Here is a 23660-nt window from a genome sequence, read left to right as displayed (position 1 = left end):
AACAAATTGGGACCTAATGAGACACAGCACATGTTTGTTCGATTGTATATTCTGGTAGCACAGCCCGAAATTTATCGTTGATGAGGCAGGGCTTGCTCTTTGAAAGTTGACCGCGCTAGAATTTATATACTACACCTCATATCTAAATACAGAAGCAAGGAAAGGAGTGCATGATCTTCCGTCCCGCTAAAAGTTATTTGTAGCTAAGACAGTTGCTATGGTCCAGATGGGTATCCCGTACACCATGGTGGACTGTGGTCTTCTGTAGCACCAACCAATTAGCACGTTTCCAAAATGCATCCTGGCCATGAAATCCGTGACCATAAAGTCAATGTTTCAAAATACTGAAACTGTTTCGCCCTTGTTCATTGCTGTGTGGTGTCCGCATAATTAGGGTCCATGGCTCAATATGCTGTTGGAGCCTGAACAGTCACATCTTAGCCTCCAGCATTTCTAAGAAAAGTTTGTGCATGGGGATCCTTCCCTCCAGCCGGATCTGGCAGAAGGTGCGGACAGCTTCATTTGCTGTCTGACGGAGTAGCGGCAAAGTCATGAGAAGTTTGCCAGATCGGTGTGCATCCTCCGCATGATGTTCCCTCTCGTAGTCCTGTAGAGCCTCGTGAAGACGGTCCTGAAGGTTTAGAACGGACTCCACATTCTCAATGCTGTTGGAATCTGAAGAGAGAGAAGATTCTTATATCAGCCTGGAAATAACGTTCTATCTTTTCCTTATTGTCCTTGTCCTTTAATAACATATTTTTGATAAACCGGAAAGTCGACAAACCATAGGAGATAAAATCTTACAAATTCATTTACAGGGCTAGTGAATCCAAAACATTGCTGCACTGAAGAGAAATTCATCAGGTCAACCAAATCCAAACCAATCCAGTATGTTTTTTTTCCAAATGGGCCCCAATGCAAAATCTGTTGCAAAGTTCCCTCCTACCATTTGCCATTCATAATACTGGTGTCTTCTTATGTGGCATAGGGGCCTTTGGTAACTTAAGGCACCAGGGCCTGGGTGCAACCTCTACATCTGCACCCCCTATAGCTGCACCCCTTTGTCTAGCTGTTTGATGCAGTACTGAGCTCTAAAAGATCACTCAAAAGACAACCAAATACACCAGAGCAACAAATGGGTCAATACAGAGCTAAAATGTCTTTTGGAGATGACATATAATGTAATATTGCTACTATTATTCATTTTGTGGTTGGAGTGCTTGTTATTAGGGACTTCAATTCCCTGTAGGTCCTATGAGTAATGTTCAGGTCCTGTAGGCTAAGTTTTACCCAATGACCGGGAACAAACGTTCATATGCTGGTTTGTCCGATCATTGGCCTGTGTAAAAGGGCCTTAATAAACATCTGGCAGACCCAGCCAGGCCATGTATTACATAGTTGTCCAACTTCCATCCACTAACCCGATGACATATCCTTACGAGGCTTTAATGCAGTGGTGTCATTTTATAAATAAAATTGACATTTACCCATCCTCCATGTTTCATTTCCCATTTACCTTTTCATTATTTGTTACATAATCTTTTACACCCACTTTTTTAAGTCGGAGGGGGCAGCTGATTTAAAGAGTAATCCATTAGAAATTCACTAATCAATACGGCTGATGGATTATTTAATTATGAGCTGATCAGTCTTGTGGTTGTACATCCAGTAATCACTCCTGCAGTAAGAGACAATTACAGCTGCAAGGCTGATGACCACCGGCCGCCCCCCATGTTTTCCAATATTCGTCCTTTTTACTTGAAATTAATATTATACATAATACGTATGAACTAATTCTGACCAGGATAACCGAAAACATTCTTAACCTGGATCTGGTTATATAAATTCTCCGTTAATATGAATTGGTCCAATGTTAAAGAAATGGGAGTTGTTATGGATGGAGACAGAATTTATAGGTACGTGGGTTCTTATCATATATCAGGGAATTGTATTATCTGCCATTCTCTAATATTATTTAATATCATAATATGCAGCTAGGGCAGGAAAACTGTGGCGATTTGCCAAATTCAACATGGCTTCCCTGCAGCAGACTGTTTTGCTTAAGTTTCTAGCCTGTACTCCATTGACTTGAAGAGGTTCTCCTCTTTAGATAATCTTTACTTGTTAGAAGGTTCTCTTGACAATTAGGTGATCACAAAGTGCCCCCCCCTGCTGGAATCCCCAGCGATCAGTTGTAATCTGTAGGAGAAACTTTTAGTAACTGTTCAATTTCCCTGCAGCGCCACCACAGGAGAAGTTAAGCATTACACAGTGTCCATTCAAATGAATGGGTTGTCTGTGTAATGCAGGACAGTACAGGTCCTCCATAGCGAGAGACTCTTTATAACCGCTCTCCACTCTTGGCAAGAGATCGGGATCCTCAACAGGGTTCTCCCTCTATTAACCTTACTAATGTAGTATTTACCTAAATATTGCCATATAGAACAATGGATAGTTTTCTGATTGGATCCAGGGTCAACCATAAGGACTGGATTATGCGCCAATCAATTGTTAACTAGTTAGGCTCTGTTCACATTACAGGTTTGTTTTTGGGGGGGGGGGGTTTACGCCATGTATAGTGTAGTCTGCATTGCTATTCTTGCTAACAAAAAAATAAATAAATATAAACCCCAACTGAAACCTGACAGATTATAGGTCAATGGGATTGCAAATTTATCTACCATTTTGGTAATGTGAACAGAGCCTTAGAATATTTGAGAATATTGCAAATAATAGAATTACACAGACATGCATTATGGCAAGTTATCAGGCCAGGGGTGAGATTTCTATTTATTAATTAATTCGCTCACAGAGGATTGCCTAGACTGGGTACAGTTGTGGCAAATTGTCAGCATTTGGTTGTAAGTCTCTGAATGTAAACAATAATTTTTCCATTCACTGATGGCAAATAGAGATCTTAACCTTTGGTAGCAATTTTTTTTTATTAAACGAATGTATGTAGTGTTTTGTAAGAAATGTTTAAATTCAGTTTCATTTTTTTCTTTTTTACTTTTTACGATACAGCTTCTACGTGTCCTGTATACAAAGAAGCTGTATCGTTCCCTCTCAGACGAATCCGTCAGTTCAGCCAAACTGACGGCTTGCTCAGAGCGAGTCCTGCGTGTCTCTGACACACAGGATCCAGCTAATATCGATCACATCTAAGTTCTTTTTATCAATATGGAGTTAAAGGCTATTTACTTTGTATGTTAAAGTGGATAGTAAAAATATAAGATACAACTCCTACAAGTTTCATGATGCAAGGAAATGGTTAATGTAATAGGGCACTTAGGCACTCATAAGCAGGACATCTGTATATCGGGCTTCTTGACAGAATCCATTCAGATCAGCTCAGATCATTACGACTACAAACTGAAATCCAAAGTTACAGAAAACGTGTTTGTAGCCAAATAAAGCAACTGACACAAATCCAAATTAAGCAAATCCATTTGCTGCATGGATCGCCCCAGGCTTCAAAGCATTTGCTTACTCTGCGAGGAGAGAGCCCCCCTTCCTGCCCTCCTTTGTTCCGATCCATCCTACACACAAAACACCTCGGGACATTATTGATTGGTCATTCCAGACTCCAAGAGGCGGCCATCGAAAACACAGCGCTGTCTATTTGTAAGGGCCTGTGACAGCTGTCAGTGGCATCATCTCCTGACTCAAGTCTCACAGATCAGGGACGGATTGTATGAGAAAAGTAAGAAGTTCTAATGAACAAGGAAGACAAAGCAGCAGACCGATCTCCTCCATAGAAGCTAATGCACCAATCATGGCTGCCTGACGAGAATAAAAAAACTGTTCAACAGATTGGAAATGCCCATTTGGTTTGCGCCAATGGGAATCATTTTTGAACGTTAAAGGGGAAGGGTCCTACACCTACGACACGCCTCTGTTAGCTAGAGTGGGGATCAGCTTATGGGATGTACCTTCTGGGGTTCTAGGGCAGGTTCTGTGGCCATCATGTTACTCACCCCCCCCTGTAAGCCCGGATCCCCATTTCTGGGGGAGCCAAACCTTGACTTTGGCTCCTAGTGGACAATGGGGTGGAAGCCAGGAGAAAGACTGGCTCTCCCTAAGCTTCGGCAAAGTGATGCCATCGATCCCTGAACCTTGCTGGGCCTTCTGGCTCAGAGGTTTGAGAAAGATTTGTGGGAGCTCTAATTATTTTGGAAAGGGCTTGCAATAGACCGCTTTTTTGGCACTTGGGTGAGAAAAAGCACATACTCGGGCAATAAAAAAAAAAAAAAAAAAAAAGCCATATGAAACTATAAAAAAAAAAAAGTTTGTGTATCTGTGCAATTGGTACTGAATTTTCATATTGTCGTATGCATGGGCTCGCACTGTTCAGATACATGGCCTTTGGGGGAGGGGAGCCCATTGCTGTAAAAATACCAGTCATTAAAGCTGGCCATTGACAACACTTATCACTGATGATTTGATTATTAGTGACAATCTTCAGAATTGTCTTGGGTCATGTATCAGACCAGGCAGATGGATGATGACTACCTGAGTTAGCGAGAGCCATGGCCTTCAGTGTGACAAATTCCTCCTTGTCCATCTTTGTCTTTCGATATTTTCTGACCAGCTGAAGCAGAACCGAGTGGAGATTCAGAAGCCCCAAACTGCGGCACTGTTCCCTGCCCAACAAGAAGTTATCTGCCAACGCCAGCTCATCGTTCATCTGTAATGAGCGATAGACGATGCCCAGGACTAAGACTTCCATCCACGCACTCTGCAGTAGCGCCATCTGATCCACCAAGGAGAGGACTGAGAAACCTAAGAGGCACAAAAACACTTACATTGTCCCTTTATAGGATTTCGGGAGAGGTTATAGGTGGGTACTACTTTAATATGGGTCTGGGCCGTATAGCGTGAACATGATTTTGTAAAATTCCATTCACCGGTATATCTGGTGATAAACCGCATGTAGCGGAGTAATAGTAGGATGGGAGATGATTTAGGTGGGGGTATTGAAGGCATGTGAAAAATATATAATGGTGTATTTGCAGTAACACATTATATTATGTATATTTCTATATAGGTTTATATCTCTGATGGGCAGCAGATTCCACCTTCCCCAGTAACCTTCACTGCAATCTGGGTGCGTTTTTGTTCTGAATATCCGCATGAACCTCCTGCCCTGTCACGCACTCCCGTTCCTTTCAATTAGCTCCTCTTTGTGGTGTCAGCCTCCATTACCTGTCTCTTTCACACTATGGCAATACAATTGTTTCTTTATATATTGAGTGCTCCGTTTAATTGGGAAATATTGGAGATTGCTATCACCGGAGGAGGGGGCTCCGCCGTGTCACAATTGGAAAAGGGACCCTGAATACCATTAATTTGGAGATGATAATCTGTGTCCTTCTTGCAGCCACTCAATAGATGCCAGGGTTGATAGCACAGAACCCAACTTGGAGGGGAGTCAGAGGCTGCCACATAATGTCTTGGTTATCAGATGCTTTTTAAGGCAAAGCATTCTGGATCCAGCGATCATCACATTCTGCCGTTTTACTTGCAAAACTGAAATTATCCTTGAGAAAGTTTGGTTGGCTTCAGCTCATAATTTATTTGTAAATTAACATCCTTGTCTTAAACTTCCTTAGTATCGACTGATATTTTTCACTCCTTATCTTCTTCTGATGATCCACCTTAAACGTTATGTTAAGGAATTGCAATCTAATCAATACTTAGAATTGGAAGCAATGGGGAATTCAAAAGCCCCTTTAGTTGCCCCCTTAGCAGAATAGAGGTAGCATGCCATCAACACATTATGATGATGCCCAAAGGGCAGCTGAAGGTAATTTGAATTCCCCGTAGCTGCTCTACTCTCATACCCGAAGGTTTACAATATTAGTTATATATTTAGGAATTGCTGATAAGACAATTCCCTAATCTAATTTTTAAGGTGGCTCAAAGAGATCCTCATTTTAAGAGGAAAACTCCAGTCAAAAATTAAATGTCTTTGCTTGCATGCACATTGTAAAGGTTTTACTTCCTGGTTCCTTATCTGTAAGTTTTGCAATAACATGTCATGTATAATACCAGTGTCCTCTTGTATGTCATAGAAGCCATTAGGCTACCTATGGCCCAAGGGCCTTGAGGCGATTGGATCTCTGAAACCCTTTTCGTTACACCACTGATTTTGTGTTTCCTGTATTGTTTTTACAGAGTGTCTTCAACAAAGCAGTCAGTGGCTGGTATCTCCATAATAAATGTGTCATGCTCCACCCCTTAATATTATTTCCCAATTCAATACACCATTGATAATTTAAATATTTATATAGACATGTGACCATTAAGCTCCGCCCAGGGTGGGACAGATTTATAAATTGGTAATTTGAAATGATGAGTCAGGTCATGACTGGAGTTTTCCTTTAAATATCTAATGTTCTCTTACTCCTAAAATTTGGATTGATTGTAAGTGTAGGGATGCTGTAAAATGCATTTATAATAAACCTTCTACTTTACCTGGGACATGTTTGGCCCAACCAATGGTGACAAGGAGCTCACGGTTAATAAGCTCACACAGAGTGGTCAGGGTGCGCAGATCGCTATCTTGAAGGTCAAGATCAGGACTTGCAAATACTTCGCCGGGCTCCACCAACACCAAGTGAGACACTACTTTGTTTGCTGTTGGGAGAGAGAGTAAGGCCTCATGCACACGACCGTGTTTTTGCGTCCGCAATTCCCCCGCAAATCCACGGGAGAATTGCGGACCCATTCTTTTCTATGGGGCCGTGCACACGACCGTAGTTTTTGCGGTCCGTGCACGGCCCGGGAACCCGGACCGCAGAAAGTACGGACATGTCCTATTATGGTCCGGAGTTGCGGTCCGGGCTCATTGAAAACAATGGCCCGGCCATGTGCATGTGCGGGCGGCTTGCGGCTGACAGTCCGCTGACAGTCCGCAGCCGGCCGACACGAAAATCACGGGCGTGCACACGGCTACGGTCGGGCTACGGTCGTGTGCATGAGGCCTAAGGTAGTGAATATATTGTGACCATGTGTATATCACATTGTGTCTGATGTACTCAATAATGTTTCTTCAAAACCTACTCATCTTCTTTCCTTGGAATGAATGGTGAGTGGTGAGGTACGAGCAGGGGTCTGGAGTCTCAACCTCCACTGGACGTCTATATTTTTGTCTACCACCTCGCACTCGATCCAACCTCACACCTAGAACAAGAGTTTCACATATTTAATTAAAGACAGATTCATTTATCTGAATTATATGAGCTGTATTAAATGCTATCTCCCTCTAAGATTAGATAAAAAAAAAAAAAAGCCTGAATCATGTCCTTGAGTTGTTCTCGTTAATTAAATTGTTGCAAATTTTTATTCAACCACAAAATTGCCATGCTGTTAAGCAGCACATTGATGCTGGGCAGAAGTTTTAAGATTGCTATTTGTATATTGCTCTGGTTATAATACAAATAATTTTTTTTAATATATCTAATCTTAGGGTTATCTGGTTTCCATGATGTGATGCCTAGCAGAACAATTTTGGAAATCTCTGCAAAAGTGAACCCGTGTTTAAACCAAATCCAGTGGTAGTGGGTGCCGGCCCAGGGTAAGGCAATGTGCCTGTGTTTTGTAGGGCCTCTTATATATGACTATATGAAATCTAGGACTAAAGTTACTGATATTATCCCTTTGAGAGTACATTTAATTAATTTATTTCAACTAAGCACTAGAATAGGACCACAAGAACAAATCGCGATACCTTAGGCCAGTTATCCAATGTCAGAATGAATTGTTTGTTAAGGGAGATAAAGTTTTGCATGTACCTTCCTTCATCATTCCGACTTTCAGGCACTTGCGGAATCGGCAGGCTTGACAAGACTTCCGCCGCCGCTTGGTAATTTCACAGTCGTTCACCACAGGACAGCTATATTCAATGTTACCTGTGGAAAAAACAAGCACAACAATGAAGATAGAAAATATACCTTAGATAATCACTATTCTGACTAGCTAATCTGTTAGGTGCTGACCTCCCTCATCATAATAGTAGTCAAAGCTGACAACAGAAAGAAGACAGTCAATGGGGAATAAAAACACTGTCAATAAAATGATTTTCCATTAGGCCTGTGCCTAGGAGCCATCCTGTAGGAAAGGGCTGCTGCTCCTCAGGGTTTAGACATCATGCACACAGCAGCGCAATGTGCACAGAGCAGTACGGAGGCACAAGGACTCCCATATAGTTTCATATACCGCCATATAGTGTCTCTGTACAGCACTATATTACAGAGGTATTCTTCCCTATAACCAATGCAAAACTCTGTATGGATACGGTAGTACTGTATAGCTTTCTATGGGTGCCATATAACTTGGAGCTTATACAGAACCATAATATAGCCGTGTGCATGAACCCTTAGGGTCATGTTGTAAATAATGCAGTGGTAGTGGGTGCAATTGGCTTTATTAAATACTTTTATACAAGGGATGTACCTCTGATGGCTCTTGGTCAATAATTTACAGATTATATCTACATATTCATGTGCATCTAGTGCGACTTTTAACCTGAGGGAGCTAAGGCACCAGGCATTTGTGTCTATATGCTCCTGAAATAGAGTCTCGCATTGCAATGCTCTGGAGTACTAGCCTTGTTACTCATTTTAGTTTCAAAAGGTATTTATTGGTATAAAAAGTAAAATAATAAGCATACAAATATAACAAAAGAAAATGTAACAGTCCCTACGCAGGGAGATGTATTGAGGTGTAGTTATTACTAAATGGGGGTACTGGTACAGAGGAAAGGGAACGGGGGGGGGGGGACATAGGAATTAAAAACAGACATGTTTCGGAACTGTAAACTGTCGGAATTTAAAGTACAGACTTGAAGAAAAGGGCCCCTGATGCCTACTTCTTCCAAAACTTTAAAGAGGTATTCCCATGAAAGGCTATCAAATGCCTTTTCGATATCTAGAGCGAGGAGGACTATTTGGGACCTAGTGGTGATTGTTACTCGTTTTAAAGTCTTAATATTGATGCGCTCTATTCGGCTGGTATAGATATTCAACTGGAAGAGGAACGTAACGGTAATTAATACATATTGCAACATTTATCATATTGCGTGAAACCAAAATGACCAGCCTTAGTTATAGGATCCCAATGCGGGGACTCTCCCAATACAAGTTTGTGATAAAGCGGTCTATAGAAACATCTTCAATGGTGACAGTAACAGTAAGACAGATGTAAACATCTTATAACGGCTCGTCTCTCCTCCTTGATCTTCCTCTCTCGTTCCTTTGGGGTATCTGCAGCTTATTTAATTACAAATGAGAATAAACAGACAGAAAGTGGAGAAGAGGCAGAGCCTGCTGTATAACGGCAGCGTGTCCCTAGGGGGGGCCCATGTTAGGATGTGAAGGGATGCTCTGCCACTCAAAGCTTACACACACTAATGAATATTGACTGCTCTCTTTTGCCTGACAGATTCCTCCTCGGGTCCATGTGTGAGGATGGAGGGGAGGCCAACCCTGTGGAAACTTGGCACTACCTCCCATCAATACTTCAATTAGCCGTTGTGGCCTCAATTGCAGTATGGAATTAAGGAGTTAAATCAGAAATTATCATGAATGAATGGACTGGACAAATGCGGTCAGGAAAGTGTACATATGTGTTTTCATTTTCTCTAAGCGTCCCTTTTTCCAGAGTACGTTTATGTAATGCATAACATATAGTCTAACCGGAGCCATATTTGGATAAAATAAATGGTGTAATAAGTTATATACATAGAGTATATCTATACTGCTCCACAGTCCAGACTTGGGAGCAGCACGTGGTCCAGACAGGAGAGAAGCGCGTGGTCCAGACAGGAGAGAAGCGCGTGGTCCAGACAGGAGAGAAGCGCGTGGTCCAGACAGGAGAGCAGCGCGTGGTCCCGCGTGGTCCAGACAGGAGAGCAGCGTGTAGTGCTGGCAGGGGAGCAGCGCATGGTGCTGGCAGAGGAGCAGTGCACGGTCCTGACGGGAGCAGTTTATGGTCTTGGAAGAGCAGTACATTACAATAAATCAGGACTGAATTTTGGATGGTTGGAGGCAAGGGTATGCGTACTAAAGAGTCACCCCATGCAGCTTCTAGGGTGTCCTCGGAAAGAGAGTACTTATTTCCCACTTATGGGTGGTGAGAACAGGCACAGGGATGAGGTCTCTACAAAATATCAAACGAAATGAAAAATTTACTCAAACAATGGGACCTACTGTGACAGGTGCTTAGGAGAATGGTGGGGTCAGGAAGCGCCTCAAAGGGACCTATTTTTTTATCTTTCCTATGGGGTCCCCATTTTCTATGTACCTCTCTGGTTGGGAGGGCAATGATCTGTAGCATCTAGCAATGGATCACAAGGTAGATATAAAAGTGAAAGGTAATATGTAATGCTAAAGTTACATGGATTTAAACCTGACTATAATGGTATCCGTTAAATGCACAATGGTCCCTCATGTTACAAAATCAATTGATTCCAGGACGAGCGTTGTGAGTTAAAAATATTGTAACTTGAGACCATAACTCAATCGAAAACTAGTAATTGGTTCCAAAGCCCCAAAAATGTCAATCAAATATAGGAAAAAAAGAATAAGCAGATAAGTAATACATATAAAACAATCCTTACATATAAATATCAGAGAGAGCTGCTGGAGGTTGTAGTTCACTTTCTATGATGAGGACAGGAGCTTCTTCAGGGTCCTGTACAATACACAGTGTACCAGAAAAATATCATGGGACGCCCTCACCTGGTTTCCAAAGGAGCAACTTATCCCGGCACAGGTAAAGAGCAGTACAGAGCATGTAGTACCGTGCTGTACTGTAGAGAGGCGCTGCTAGACAGCCAATCGGTGCATGCACTGCGGTAATACAGGGGTTTTACCAGTAAAATGCTGGATCTTCAAGACAAAAATTTGCAGCAGATCCGAAACCTGTGGCATGGTCAGTTGAATGTGGCTTTAAGTTACAGTGGCCTAGGAAAGACCATTGTAAATTGAAAATATTGTAACCTGTGGCCAATGTAACTTGAGGAATCACTGTATATGTCACAAGAAGCTAATTGCAAAGCCCACGACGTATACATTAAACATATATCTGTGACGTATGCCATACATACGTGCGTAGGAGAGCAGCTACCTCACTGCGATCTATTGAATGGACAGAAACCTCCCGTGGAGCTCCCATGTTAAAAAAAAAATGTATACTAACATATACCAGCCCGACGAAGGCCAAATGGATACACTTTTGGCCTCGGACAAGCTAATGGAGCGTTATGGACATGTTTATCATATACGTCGGGAGCTTTGCCAACCTACGTGCTAAACGTAGGGCAAAAACATGCACAGGGCCCTCTTCATCAGGTTCGCTTATGAATTTGTCTTCGGATGGAAGTTTTTTTGTTATCTCTAGCCCCTTACATCCCATGTTATACATGATCCCTATTACACAGTCCCACAGAATATTATCCTATGAGAGTTACAATCCAAAAAGAGCCTCTTCTAAAGTGCCAAAAAAATGTCTACTTGGATGTAATGATCATACGATTACGGATTTGTTTGTCTGATCTATTCGGCTTTCATTTGCAGATTTCCTTTCTCAAGGCTTCATTGCTGATGGACAGGATGACACAGGAGCCGGCTAATGCCTTTTCCCTTTCACTCCCCATATTGAGCCTTCACACGTAGATCAATGAGATTATTCAACCAATTTAAGGCCTTGGCTCACTCACAACATATCTCACAAGATCCATAATCTTCCAAGAGGTAAATGAAATCTGGACAAGTGCCAGATGACTAGACACTATACCTGTACCAATATGCCTTCATCTAGTTCTTTACACCTGACCCTTCCCATATGTCTCCCCACATTGGATCATAACCCCTCCCCCCCAGCTGCCACCTATAGACCTATAAAGAATAGAGATCCAGACAGCACTCCGAACCATGATCCTTTAATATCCCATGCAACGTTTCAGCCTTTCTCGAGTGCTTGAGAGGGGCTTCTATGAGCGCTGAAACGTTGCGTGGGATATTAAAGGATGATTTATTTGGAGTGCTGTCTGTATTTTGTGCTGTATTTTCATACTTAAAGGAACTGTTGGGTCAAGTCTTGCAAGGCATGCACCAATATTTATGACGGGTTGGCGGATCTATTGCATGACGGACACTAATGGTGCCCAACAGAACCCGTTGACTTCTAATGGGGTCCTTAAGGTTCTGTTGCGGTGTCTGTCATTTGCATCAAATGGAACGGAACCTGCGATGCAGATGTGAACACTGTAACGGAATCCTATGTATCCCATTGACTTCTACTCAATGTATTAAAGTGACAGAAACCTGATTGATAAGGACTGATGGGCCTTAAAGGGATATTACATCTACAGTTTCATTGTATAATGAAAAGTTATATCATTTTCCAATATACTTTAGTATCGATTCCTTCAAGATCTCTGCTTGCAGTAATTTAACAGGAATCTGTCCTGATCCTGTGATGGGCACACAGGTGCAGGACTGATTACAGTTACAGTTCAGTCACCAGAGTTGGATGGATTTTTATCTACTGGCAGTAGACCACCAAGGTTCCTATTGAAAGACTGCAAGCAGAGATCTTGAAATCCATGAGGAAGTGATACAGAAAGTATATTAGAAAATTTTATAACTTTTCATCATACACTGAAAAAACATTATTTGCTGAAACTGTAATACCCCTTTAAGGAGACTTGCAAAATCAAAAGTGTCACACACTGGGTACAACTAAGGAAGACAGATCCCAACCTCTTCTGCTGAGTACCACTCAATGTTGTCGCCGTCTCAATGTGTATGTGTGTGTGTGTATGTATATATATATATAGATATGTATATATATATATATATAGTTATTATATAGTTCTGCGCTTAATACCCCACGTCCGCCTCAGTCCTCCGTGCCTGAAGAGACAGGGTTAATGCCGGGACTCCTCACCGTGCTGTGATCAAGGGATTATTCTTCACCTGTTTAGTTATGAAGATTAATCAATAAAGATTTAATTATGTTGTTATAACCTCTGGCCTCGTCCATCAGGGAGCTGCCAAATAACATTGTGTCTGTGTGGGACCAGGGGAGGGCAAAATGGCACTGGGATCACTCTAGAATGACAAATATAGACATGCTGCCATGTTACTCAATGCACTATTAATATTCATGACAGTTCCCAAAACACTCTGCCTCAATAGTGCATCTAGAAGGACTGATATCTGCTGCTGGAAATGTCCTGCGTAATAGTAAGTACAACCATGTGACGTGTATAATGGGTCAGTCCTTCCTAGGACCAGAGTATAATAATGCCAGTGACGTGTATAATGGGTCAGTCCTTCCTAGGACCAGAGTATAATAATGCCAGCGACGTGTATAATGGGTCAGTCCTTCCTAGGACCAGAGTATAATAATGCCAGTGACGTGTATAATGGGTCAGTCCTTCCTAGGACCAGAGTATAATAATACCAGTGACGTGTATAATGGGTCAGTTCTTCCTAGGACCAGAGTATAATAATATGGAAGGGTAATTGGAAAAGGGAGGATCCTGCAAGGCGCTACTGCATGGCTGTTTAAAAGATATTGACAGTGGTAGACGGAGTGATATGAAATATGAAGAAGTATCTGTTTATTATAAAACAATGATGGCTACGCGTTTCAACGCTGTACCAGCGTCTTCCTCAGGCCGTTAACCTTTTACCAGAGTATAATAATGCCAGTGACGTGTATAATGGGTCAGTCCTTCCTAGGACCAGAGTATTATTATTACATTTATAGATATACAATTCCTAATAGTAAACAAAGCTTTTTACATCCATAAAGCAATAGAAGTAACATAAAAAAAACAAAAAAGAAGAAAAAAAGAAAGAACTTGAAAAAAGAAAAAGCTGAAGGACTGGCCACTTATTAGAATAACAACCTATAGGTTTGAAAAGTGTTGATTTCTTATCCAGGGCATCCATCTTTCCTGGAATACATTCTTTCCCACCTCCCAATCTAATCCTAGGACTTTTTCATTCTGAAAATATGTATTTACTTTATTTATTACTTCAGTAATAAAATGAATTTTATAATAATGACAGTGATGTGTAGAATGGGTCAGTCCTTCCTAGGACCACAATATAATAATGCCAGTGATGTGTAAAATGGGTCAGTCCTTCCTAGGACCAGATAATAATAATGCCATTGATGTGTAGAATGGGTCAGTCCTTCCTAGGACGAGATAATAATAATGCCAGTGATGTGTATAATGGGTCAGTCCTTCCTAGGACCAGAGTATAATAATGCCAGTGACGTGTTCAATGGGTCAGTCCTTCCTAGGACCAGAGTATAATAATGCCAGTGACGTGTATAATGGGTCAGTCCTTCCTAGGACCAGAGTATAATCATGACAGTGATGTGTATAATGGGTCAGTCAATAAACTGTAAATCAGTGATTCTTACCTTGTATTGTGCGCTTAAAAAATGCTTTGCAGGCTTCACAAGATGCGACCCCATAATGATATCCAGATGCGGTGTCACCACATACCAGGCACAGTCTCTTGGGGACAGACCTCAAAACACACTGCATAGTGGGCTCATCACCCAGACATGGGGGGCTATCTGCAAACAGCTTCTCCCCATTATCAGAAAATCCAAGTAAAGCAATGGGAGAATCCAATCCCTGAGACTGTCCCCCAACAGACAGCCCATAGCTGCTGCTGGTGTCCGACATCCCTCCTGGGCTAAAATATCCCCCTGTGTCCATCTGTAGAGTTGGACTGGTTGGCTCAGCTTTAACCTGAAGGTTCAGATTGTGCGATATCCCACACAGAAACCTGAAAGACAAAGGACGAGGCTGTAAATAAGAATCCTTCAGACCAAAGATGTCATACAGTAATGATTGTCCTACATACCGGGCTTATAGGGCTTTTACTTTACAGGGAACTTTCACTAGGACAGACCCCTTTAAATTATGACATGGACAAGATGCCCTAATGGCACCAACTTATTCTGTAGCGCAGTGGAGAAAATCGATCAGGTGATGTTCCCAGTGGGGCTCACAATCTAATTTACTAGGGCCAATTCATCTTAGTATGTACAAGCAATTTTGCTGAGCTCGTATTTACCAGTGAAACAGTTTCTTGGGCACCCTGAACGGTTACAAAGAGCGTCTCTCACTCTGGAGGACCTGTCCTGTCCTGCATTACACAGACAACCCATTGATTTAAATGGACAATGTGTAATGCTTAATTTCCCCTGTGGTGGCGCTGCAGAGAAATTGAACACTTACTCTCAGATTTTACGATAGATAACAGCTGATCGCTGGGGGTCCAAGCAGGCGGACACTTTGTGATCTTATTATCAAGGGACCCTTCTAAGAAGTAGGGATTGTCCACAGCGGAGACTGTGTTAGGCAACACTTAGGAATCATTTAAGGGGTGGCAAATGCCCCAGGGCCCCAATCGAATAGGGGGACACTCTAGGACAGGAACTTCTAAAGGAAACGGAATCATCCAGTTTTATTTAGCAGTGTATAGTGGTATTATTTGGCTTTTGTATTGCAGTATTGTGTGGGCTCTTTAACAGAGTATTATTTGACTACTGCATATTATTTGGGCACTATATGGTGGTATTAAGTGTGCTGTATATGGGAGTATTATCTTGGCACTATATTGCCATATGATGTGGGCTAAAATTACAAGGCCAACTCTAAAAATGGCAAGCAGGGGTGGGGGAGCATTTTCTATAAAACTGGCTCTACATACACACTGTTAGACTGTATTCACACGTGCAGGTTTTTTTTGTTTTTTTATGCAGTTTTGTGGGCTAAAACTAGGTTTGGATTATGATGGTAGAGAAATTATAAAGGACAGATTCTACTTCTCCTCTTAGTTGAATCCACTCCTGGCTTTGACTTAAAAAAAATGCATTAAAAAAAACCTGATCAAAACCTGCACGTGTGAATACACGTTATACCTGAGGGTGTGATATATATTCTCTCCTGGAATCCTTATGTCATGTACCGTCAGTTTTCTTCAGAGTTTTTCTTTTGATCTTTCGGAACAATTCAGAGTATTCATAGTGATAGTATGTGTAAGCGATCGTCCCGTGTAAAGGACCGATATAATAAATGGTGAATACACGGACATTTAATGTTTTTCTTGTTAAGTGTCAACAGAAGTCTCAACGAATGCAACTTTATCGTTACTCGTGATCGGTGGTGGACGCTTCAAGTGAAGAGGCCGTAGCGGAGGGGACGGTAATATCTCATCTATCTTCTCAATGAATTGTATTATATCTAGTCCTTTACCATATGTGGATAAGATGATGGACTGTAGAGTATCTGAGACCCCACACAGCCTCCCGATTGTATGTGGTCAGCAGACCCCATTCCGACGGGACCCGGCACAGAGAAGGTGAGAGATGATAATGATAGCAGGGAAAGAGTCAGACCCCATTATAAAAGCTGACATGAAAGGAGAACCTGTTTCTCGCCTTCTTCCCTTGACATCTCGATCAATACCGCTCAATGGCCTTTGAAAGAGATGCTTAACATAGATTCTGTCCATTTGACTGTCACCCCCTAGAGAGTTTTTGGAGGTAGGAACAGGAACCGCCTAATCTCTCAGAACATCACAGCCCCCATTTTTTTATGTGAACAGTCAGATGTCATTCCTCCTTAGCTATCCTGAAAGGAGGGACCCTCGGACCACCGCGTTCAGATGCCATGATGATACCCTGACTGTACACTTAGGCCGGGTTCACACAGGGTTTTCTGACTCGTTTTTTGATGCGGAAAACTGCACCACCAAACGTCCGAAAATGCCTCCCATTGATTTCAATGGGAGGCGGAGGCGTTTTTTTCCCCGCGAGCGGATAAACTGGCTCGTGGGAAAAAGAAGGGACATGCCCTATCTTCGGGCGATTACACCTCTGACCTCCCATTGACATCAATGGGAGGCAGAGAAAGCGTATTTCGCAGTGTTTGATGCCCGCGGCGCTGAATGGCCGCGGGCGAAAAATGCTGCGAAAATCGGCGTGCAGGCAGAAGAAAATCTGCCTCAAAATTCTGAATTTTGAGGCAGATCTTCCTCCTGCAAAAAAACTCTGTGTGAACCCAGCCTTAGAATACTCTACAGCAGGGGTCAGCAACCTTCGGAAAACTCCAGCTGTTGTGAAACTACAATTCCCAGCATTCCCTGACAGCCTTTGGCTGTAATAATAAAGGCTGTCAGGGCATGCTAGGAGTTGTAGTTTCACAACAGCTGGAGTGCCGAAGGTTGCTGACCACTGCCATAAGGGATTTTTTTTCATCTAAATAAAGCTTTATTTAAAAAAAAATAAAGTTATGCACTTTTCTAATATGCTTTATATTTCAAGTGCTCATCATTTTCAAAAACTCTGCTAGCTGTCAGTGAATGAAGAACAATTTCCATTCTAGAAAGTGAAAACACGTTCAGGCCATGTCGCGAGATGTGGTGCACGCTGTTCAAACAGATTCAGATTGCATATCTGGCTGCCGGTTTACCAGTCATAATAAATCTGCCGCAATGTTGATGAATCTGTAACTGGAATATAGTGGTTGTCAAAGAGAAGTTTTACTAAGCTCAATTCACCAGAATTCTGGCTTAATTTGCACAAAAAATCTGGTGTATATACCATGCCCCAGATTTATTATGTGTTTTAGACACTCTTTGCACCTCACTTGACAGATTTGAAGTGTTCAGAAAATGGGGTGTGGCTTAGCAAAAATGGGGTGTGGCTTAAAATATTGGTCTAAAGTAACCCGAGGTGGCGTAAGGAAGAGAAAAGTGTCTAACTTGTCTAGCAAGATGCGCCAAATTTATCATACAGCGCCACTGTGATAAATTTGGCGCATATTCTACCGGTCTGTTATAGTTTTTAGCTGTCTAAGTTTAAGACCATAATAATAAATCTGCCTTTGAGCCCCTTCAGGTACAATTGCCTACTCGCAGCCCTCTATAGCTCTGCCCCTGACTGCTATTTAAAGGGATATTACAGTTTTTGCAAATAAATTTATTCTTTATATAATTAAAAGTTAGGTAATTTTTCCAATATACTTTCCGTATCAGTTCCGCATGGTTTTCAAGATCTCTGTTTGCTGTAATTCAATAGGAACCTTAATTGTTTACTTCCAATGGATCTGTCCTGGTCATGTGATGATCACACAGGGCTGTGTGTCTATCAGACAATAGGACAGTTTTGTATCCACTGGAAGTAAACAATGAAGATTCCTATTGAATGACAGCAAGCACAGATCTTGAAAACCATAAGGAACTGATACAGAGGGTATATTGTAAAATCTTATAACTTTTTTCATTATACAAATAATAACTTTTATTTGGTGAAATTGAAATACCTTAAGTTATGTAAAAAAATGTCTCACGTCTCTCTCCTCTGGTACCCCGTCGAAAATCCTGGACGTGTCCATTATAAAATAGAGTTTCAAATCAATATCTGAAACTCCTGTTTTTCTCTGTCAATATCTTCAAGGGAACTTTTACATATGAAGAGGAAAAAACATTTTGTAAACTGAATCAATATTCTTAAGTACAGAGCTTATTGAATAAATATTGGTTCGGCCACAACATGGTTGCCCCTGCTGTGTATAGACGACAGGCGCACTTTAAGGTGCTGAACAATGCAATGGGGAAAACCGAGGAAATGTATTTTGATTAGTTGTATTTATGAACAGTTTTACTTTTGGGGAAGTTTTGTAGAATAAATTAGGGAATCGCTTAACTAACCATTCCTAGATATACTCTTATTATCATAAGCACTCAGGGGGAGTGTGAAGAAGCAATGTGAATGTATTGACCTGTCCGCCAGGGGAAATCACAGTCCCTGAACGACAGTCGGTAGCATCTAAATGAGATCCAGACTACAGACAGTCCTACGTAAGGCTATTGATTGAGGGGAACATGAAAAGCAGATCTCCAGATTCAGCCCTTGCAGAGGCTCAGATGTGTTAAGGCCCTTTTACATAGACCAATTATCGGGCAATCGAGTCTTCACAGAACGTTCGTTCTCGATCATTGCCCTGTGTAAACAAAGCAACGATCAGCCAATGGACGAGCAAACGCTTGTTCATCGGCTGATTGTATCATTTATGCAGCCGAAAATATTATCATTGTCGGCATCACATCTCCCTGTGTAAACAGAGAGATGCGCTGCCGACATGATAATGTATGGGGACGAGCGATCGGAGTAACGAGCGCTCATCCCCATACTATCCCCTTGTGAAAGGAGCAAACGAGCGCCGATCAATGAGCTGTCTCATTAATTGACCACCATGGAGCGTGTAATAGGACCGTTCGTACATGTGAATCAATTACCTTATACTCTTCTATTTCTTGCTGGAAGTTTCTTGATGTTCTTGCTATTATTAAAATCGATTCCCCTGTACGGACTACAGGTACATAAAATCAAGCACACAGCCATGCGATCTCTATAGACAAACATTGCTAGTAGTATGGGTAGTACTCAAGAGCTCAGGGACATTAAACATGGCACTATCATAGGATGCAGCCTTTACCACAAGTTAGTTCATGAAATTTCAAATCTGCTAGAACTGCCCTGGTCCCCTGTAAGTGCTATTATTATCTGCTGGATCTGGCCTGGTCACCTGTAAGTGCTAATATTATCTGCTGGATCTGCCCTGGTCACCTGTAAGTGCTATTATTCTGAAGTGGAACTGTCTAGGAGTAACAACAGCTCATCCACAACCACGCAAATTCTTTTTACTAAATGTGCACAAATTCCCACAAACCATCTCCAAAATCTTGTGGAAAGTCTTCCCTAAAGAGTGGAGGCTGCTAAAGCCAGAAAATGGGTCTCAACCCCATATTAACACCCATGTTTTTGGAACGGGCTATCCAATAAGCTCATATAGGTGTGATGTCAAGTGTCCACATGCTTTTGGCCATATAGCACTGTTACTGAAGAACGGCAAGTTTTATATGCAATTTGGAATCTGCATTTTTTTTCCCCTTCCCGAGTTTAGATGGACGTTTCCATAATCCCAGCCACCCCCCCCCCCTTGTGGCCCGGTGCTAGGACATAATGGGGGACAAGTCCTCATTCTACTGCTAGGCGATGGGACTGTCAGCATCACCAATCAGACATTTATGGCAAATACTATAAATATTTATTGTCGAACTTGTAATATGTGATAATAAGTGAAGAGGAGACAATGTTATCATCAGTAGGAAGACCTGGAGATAGGGGGAAAGATTTATTTTATGTGATACAGAATCAATGTCAACATTTTTCTCTATGATTGGCTTTTCTTTACACATGAGGTGTTTTCTATGACAAAAATCAATTGAATTATGTATTTACTCGGCTGAGAATATTCTGTCACTATATAGGTGTATGCAGATCATACCAAGTCACAACAAAGGAAGAAGATAGATAGATAGATAGATAGATAGATAGATAGATAGATAGATAGATAGATAGATAGATAGATAGATAGATAGATAGATAGATAGATAGATAGATATGAGATAGATAGATAGATAGATAGATAGATAGATAGATAGATATGAGATAGATAGATAGATAGATAGATATAAGATAGATAGATAGATAGATAGATAGATAGATAGATAGATAGATAGATAGATAGATAGATAGATAGATAGATAGATAGATAGATAGATAGACAACACAAAAGTTTGAACAGCACATTCCAACAAAATGAAACAAAACATACATACAGGTGCGAGAACGCCGGTGACTGCAAATTTATACAGCACACAAGAAAATTGCGACAGGACACTGCGAACACTAATGTCACCTAAGCCTCTAAATATAAATAAATATGCATCACTGTTACATCTACTTACAATAGGGGGGTTCTTAGTGCACATTTTGATCAAATTGTGTGAGCCCATCTGCCACAACAAGGCGACCTCTATGAGGTGGGAACCTAAGCTGCACAGAACTGGGACTAAGCCTACATATTCCTGGGGATGGTAGGAACCAGCATTAAACTAAGTAAAATCACCCAGGGCAGAATCCATATATATACCATCCCCAAGAATATGGAGGCTTTGTCCCAGTTCTGGGTGTATGTGCAGCGTAGGTTCCCACCTCATAGTGGTCGCCTTGTCGTGGCAGGTGGGCTCACACAATTTGATCAAAATGTGCACTAAGAACCTCTCTATTGTAAGTAGATTTAGCAGTAATGCATATTTATTTATATTTAGCGGGTTAGGTGACATTAGTGTTCGCAGTGTGCTGTCACCATTTTCTTGTGTGCTAGATAGATCGATCGATAGATAGATAACCTAGGTATCTGTCTCCCACATGTATGCATCTACCTCGTATCTCTATCGTGTATGTATATCTCACTCATGTCTATTTCTTATTTATCTTTCTGGTATCTATCTAATATCTATCTATCACATATCTATCTATCTATCTATCTATCTATCTATCTATCTATCTATCTATCTATCTATCTATCTTATGTCTATCTATCTATCTTATGTCTATCTATCTATCTATCTATCTATCTATCTATCTATCTATCTATCTATCTATCTATCTATCTATCTATCTATCTATCTATCTATCTATCTATCAATCATAATTTATTAGGTATCATATCAAGCAATTAGAAGGTATTTCCCATGCAGGAACCGTGTTGCATTTTGTTACTTGGAGAGCCCTGGCATAGAAATAAAATATACATACATATACACATATCACGTACGCACAGCTCAGCTATTACATCCTCTTGGTGCGTGTACGTGTGATCTGTCTGAATCTGAACAATCAAGAAAAGTGGATGTTGTAATTAAGTGGATAATCCCAATATTAAAGCCACTTGCATCCATTAAACCTGTATAATGGGCACGGAGTACGCAGCATTACTGACATCTGATGCATTATATTGTAGTGTTCCCCTCTGTTCTCTATCTGACTGAATAACCAGGACTTTAGAGAAATTATATTTGTACAGAACTATCTAGACCCAAGTGGGGAGATATCTGTTCACCATTGATTGATATCAAACACCCTATCCTTTTCAAAATGATGTTCTGCAGCAGCTGAGTTTTGAACTATGATGTTCTGCAGCAGCCGGGGCACAGTGCTGTATAATACAAATCGCAGCTGCTGAACAACCTCTTTTCTTTTTTTTTTTTTTAAAGAGAGAGGGAGCTTTACATCAATCAGTTGTTGGCAGAGAAGAAAAAACTGGCTTCAAAAGTGATCTATGACAGACTGATTCTGCAGGAAGAGACAAGCAGCGCCTTCTATGTAACGCCGCTCATCTCTGTATAATTGTCATATTGTGACATCAGAACGTGAGGTTTATGTAAACAAGTCTCTGACGTTCGCTATTAGTCATGTATATAGTTTGCTCTCATTATTACATTGGAATTACAGTATACAGCCCTTGATCTGGACCAGACGCCTGCTGTATATAGCAGATAGCCTATACAGTTAAGTTTTACAGCAACACATAATCATACAGATATTAAAGGGGCCATTCACATATCACTTTATGACGTTGATCAGGCAAATGTGATCGGTGAGCGGTCCAGCCACTTTTTCTCAATCCTGAAATGATTGACGGGATGGAAACCCCTGTTCTTGAGGATCAACTTCTCAACCCCAACTGATCACATATTCATGACATGTATGATTGACAATTCATAGAAGTATTTTAGTGGAAACCCCCTTTAAGATTTTTAGTATTACAATAGATATGGATCTAGCAGAGCTGAGTTTGTCATTTGGCACAATTTATTCTGATATTATTAATCCCACTGAGTTATTTTACATAGATGGATTAGTCTGATCCCATTTTATAAGAAAGGTTTATTGGCTTTCTATAAAATTGGCCATGGAGTATATCAGGATGCACACACACAAGATAATAAACTGGTGGAGTAGAACTATAAAAAATTACTTCTACCAAGAATGAATTGACCAAGTCAGCAATCGGTTATTGGAGTTGATTGTTGTATTGCCTGGATTTGTTCAATAGATTTGCCCATTTTCCGTCATTTATTGTAATGAAAGGCGCAAAATATCATAAAAAGCTCAAATGATCGCCGACGATCCCTTACATTAAAGGTGTTGGTTCCACCTACTCAAAAAAATAAGCTCAGTTATCGTGAAATCAAACACCTGCCAGGATTTACCAACAAATCTTAGAAGGTAAGGAGATTTAACCCCCGATTTTGGAAATTCCATTCTACACCTAAGAGGTAATAAAAGAGTGGAGGATACAGAGAGCAGCCGCCCTGCAGAGGTGGCAATATACAGACATCAGGATGAATACTTACGAAGCAGATGGATGCTTATCCTGCTGGCTCGTTGGCATATCGAGCCAGGATAATTCTAAGTAATCCATGTGCCGGGGAGATGGAGGATTCTTTCTGGACGGACAAGACCCCAAGCTGTGAAGTGTCTCCAGCACAGTGAGAAGGGAGAGCCGGACCACTCACATCCCCTCCTCCCTCCTCCCTTTGGATTTGCATATAGAGATCGCTGTAAGGGGGAGATGGGACACATAATTGCAGACAGACACATAGAAGTCTATAGGGAAATATTAAAAGTAATAATTACAGTGTATAAATTAGCAGCATCCCCCTCCTCCCCCAGTGTACACACCGTATGATTGTTTATGGAAA

At 41.3% G+C, this 23660-nt stretch overlaps 1 protein-coding gene across 3 annotated transcripts; it reads right to left on the bottom strand.

Annotated features, from left to right (window-relative positions):
* Positions 1-366: 366 nt before the first annotated feature.
* Positions 367-23380, bottom strand: LOC142658829 (estrogen-related receptor gamma-like). 3 transcript variants are annotated; one of them, XM_075834439.1, is made up of 7 exons: positions 23313-23380; positions 14449-14822; positions 7797-7913; positions 7066-7185; positions 6478-6639; positions 4513-4782; positions 367-675 (listed from the first exon to the last, which is right to left on the bottom strand). In XM_075834439.1, the coding sequence occupies exons 1-7, from the start codon at positions 23378-23380 to the stop codon at positions 431-433; spliced, it is 1356 nt and encodes a 451-aa protein (XP_075690554.1). In that variant the 3' UTR covers positions 367-430. The 3 variants fall into 3 exon arrangements, with proteins under 3 accessions (XP_075690554.1, XP_075690556.1, XP_075690555.1); XM_075834441.1 differs by lacking the exon at positions 23313-23380 and adding an exon at positions 6671-6702 and having other exon boundaries at positions 7125-7185; positions 14449-14628; XM_075834440.1 differs by lacking the exon at positions 23313-23380 and adding an exon at positions 6859-6935 and having other exon boundaries at positions 7140-7185; positions 14449-14628.
* Between the last annotated feature and the right edge of the window lie 280 nt (positions 23381-23660).

The sequence above is a fragment of the Rhinoderma darwinii genome, chromosome 8 (genome assembly GCF_050947455.1).
Source record: "Rhinoderma darwinii isolate aRhiDar2 chromosome 8, aRhiDar2.hap1, whole genome shotgun sequence".
NCBI classification, from domain to species: Eukaryota; Metazoa; Chordata; class Amphibia; order Anura; family Rhinodermatidae; genus Rhinoderma; species Rhinoderma darwinii.
Note: the sequence above shows the minus strand (reverse complement) of the source record. Positions and strands in the feature narration are given on the sequence as shown.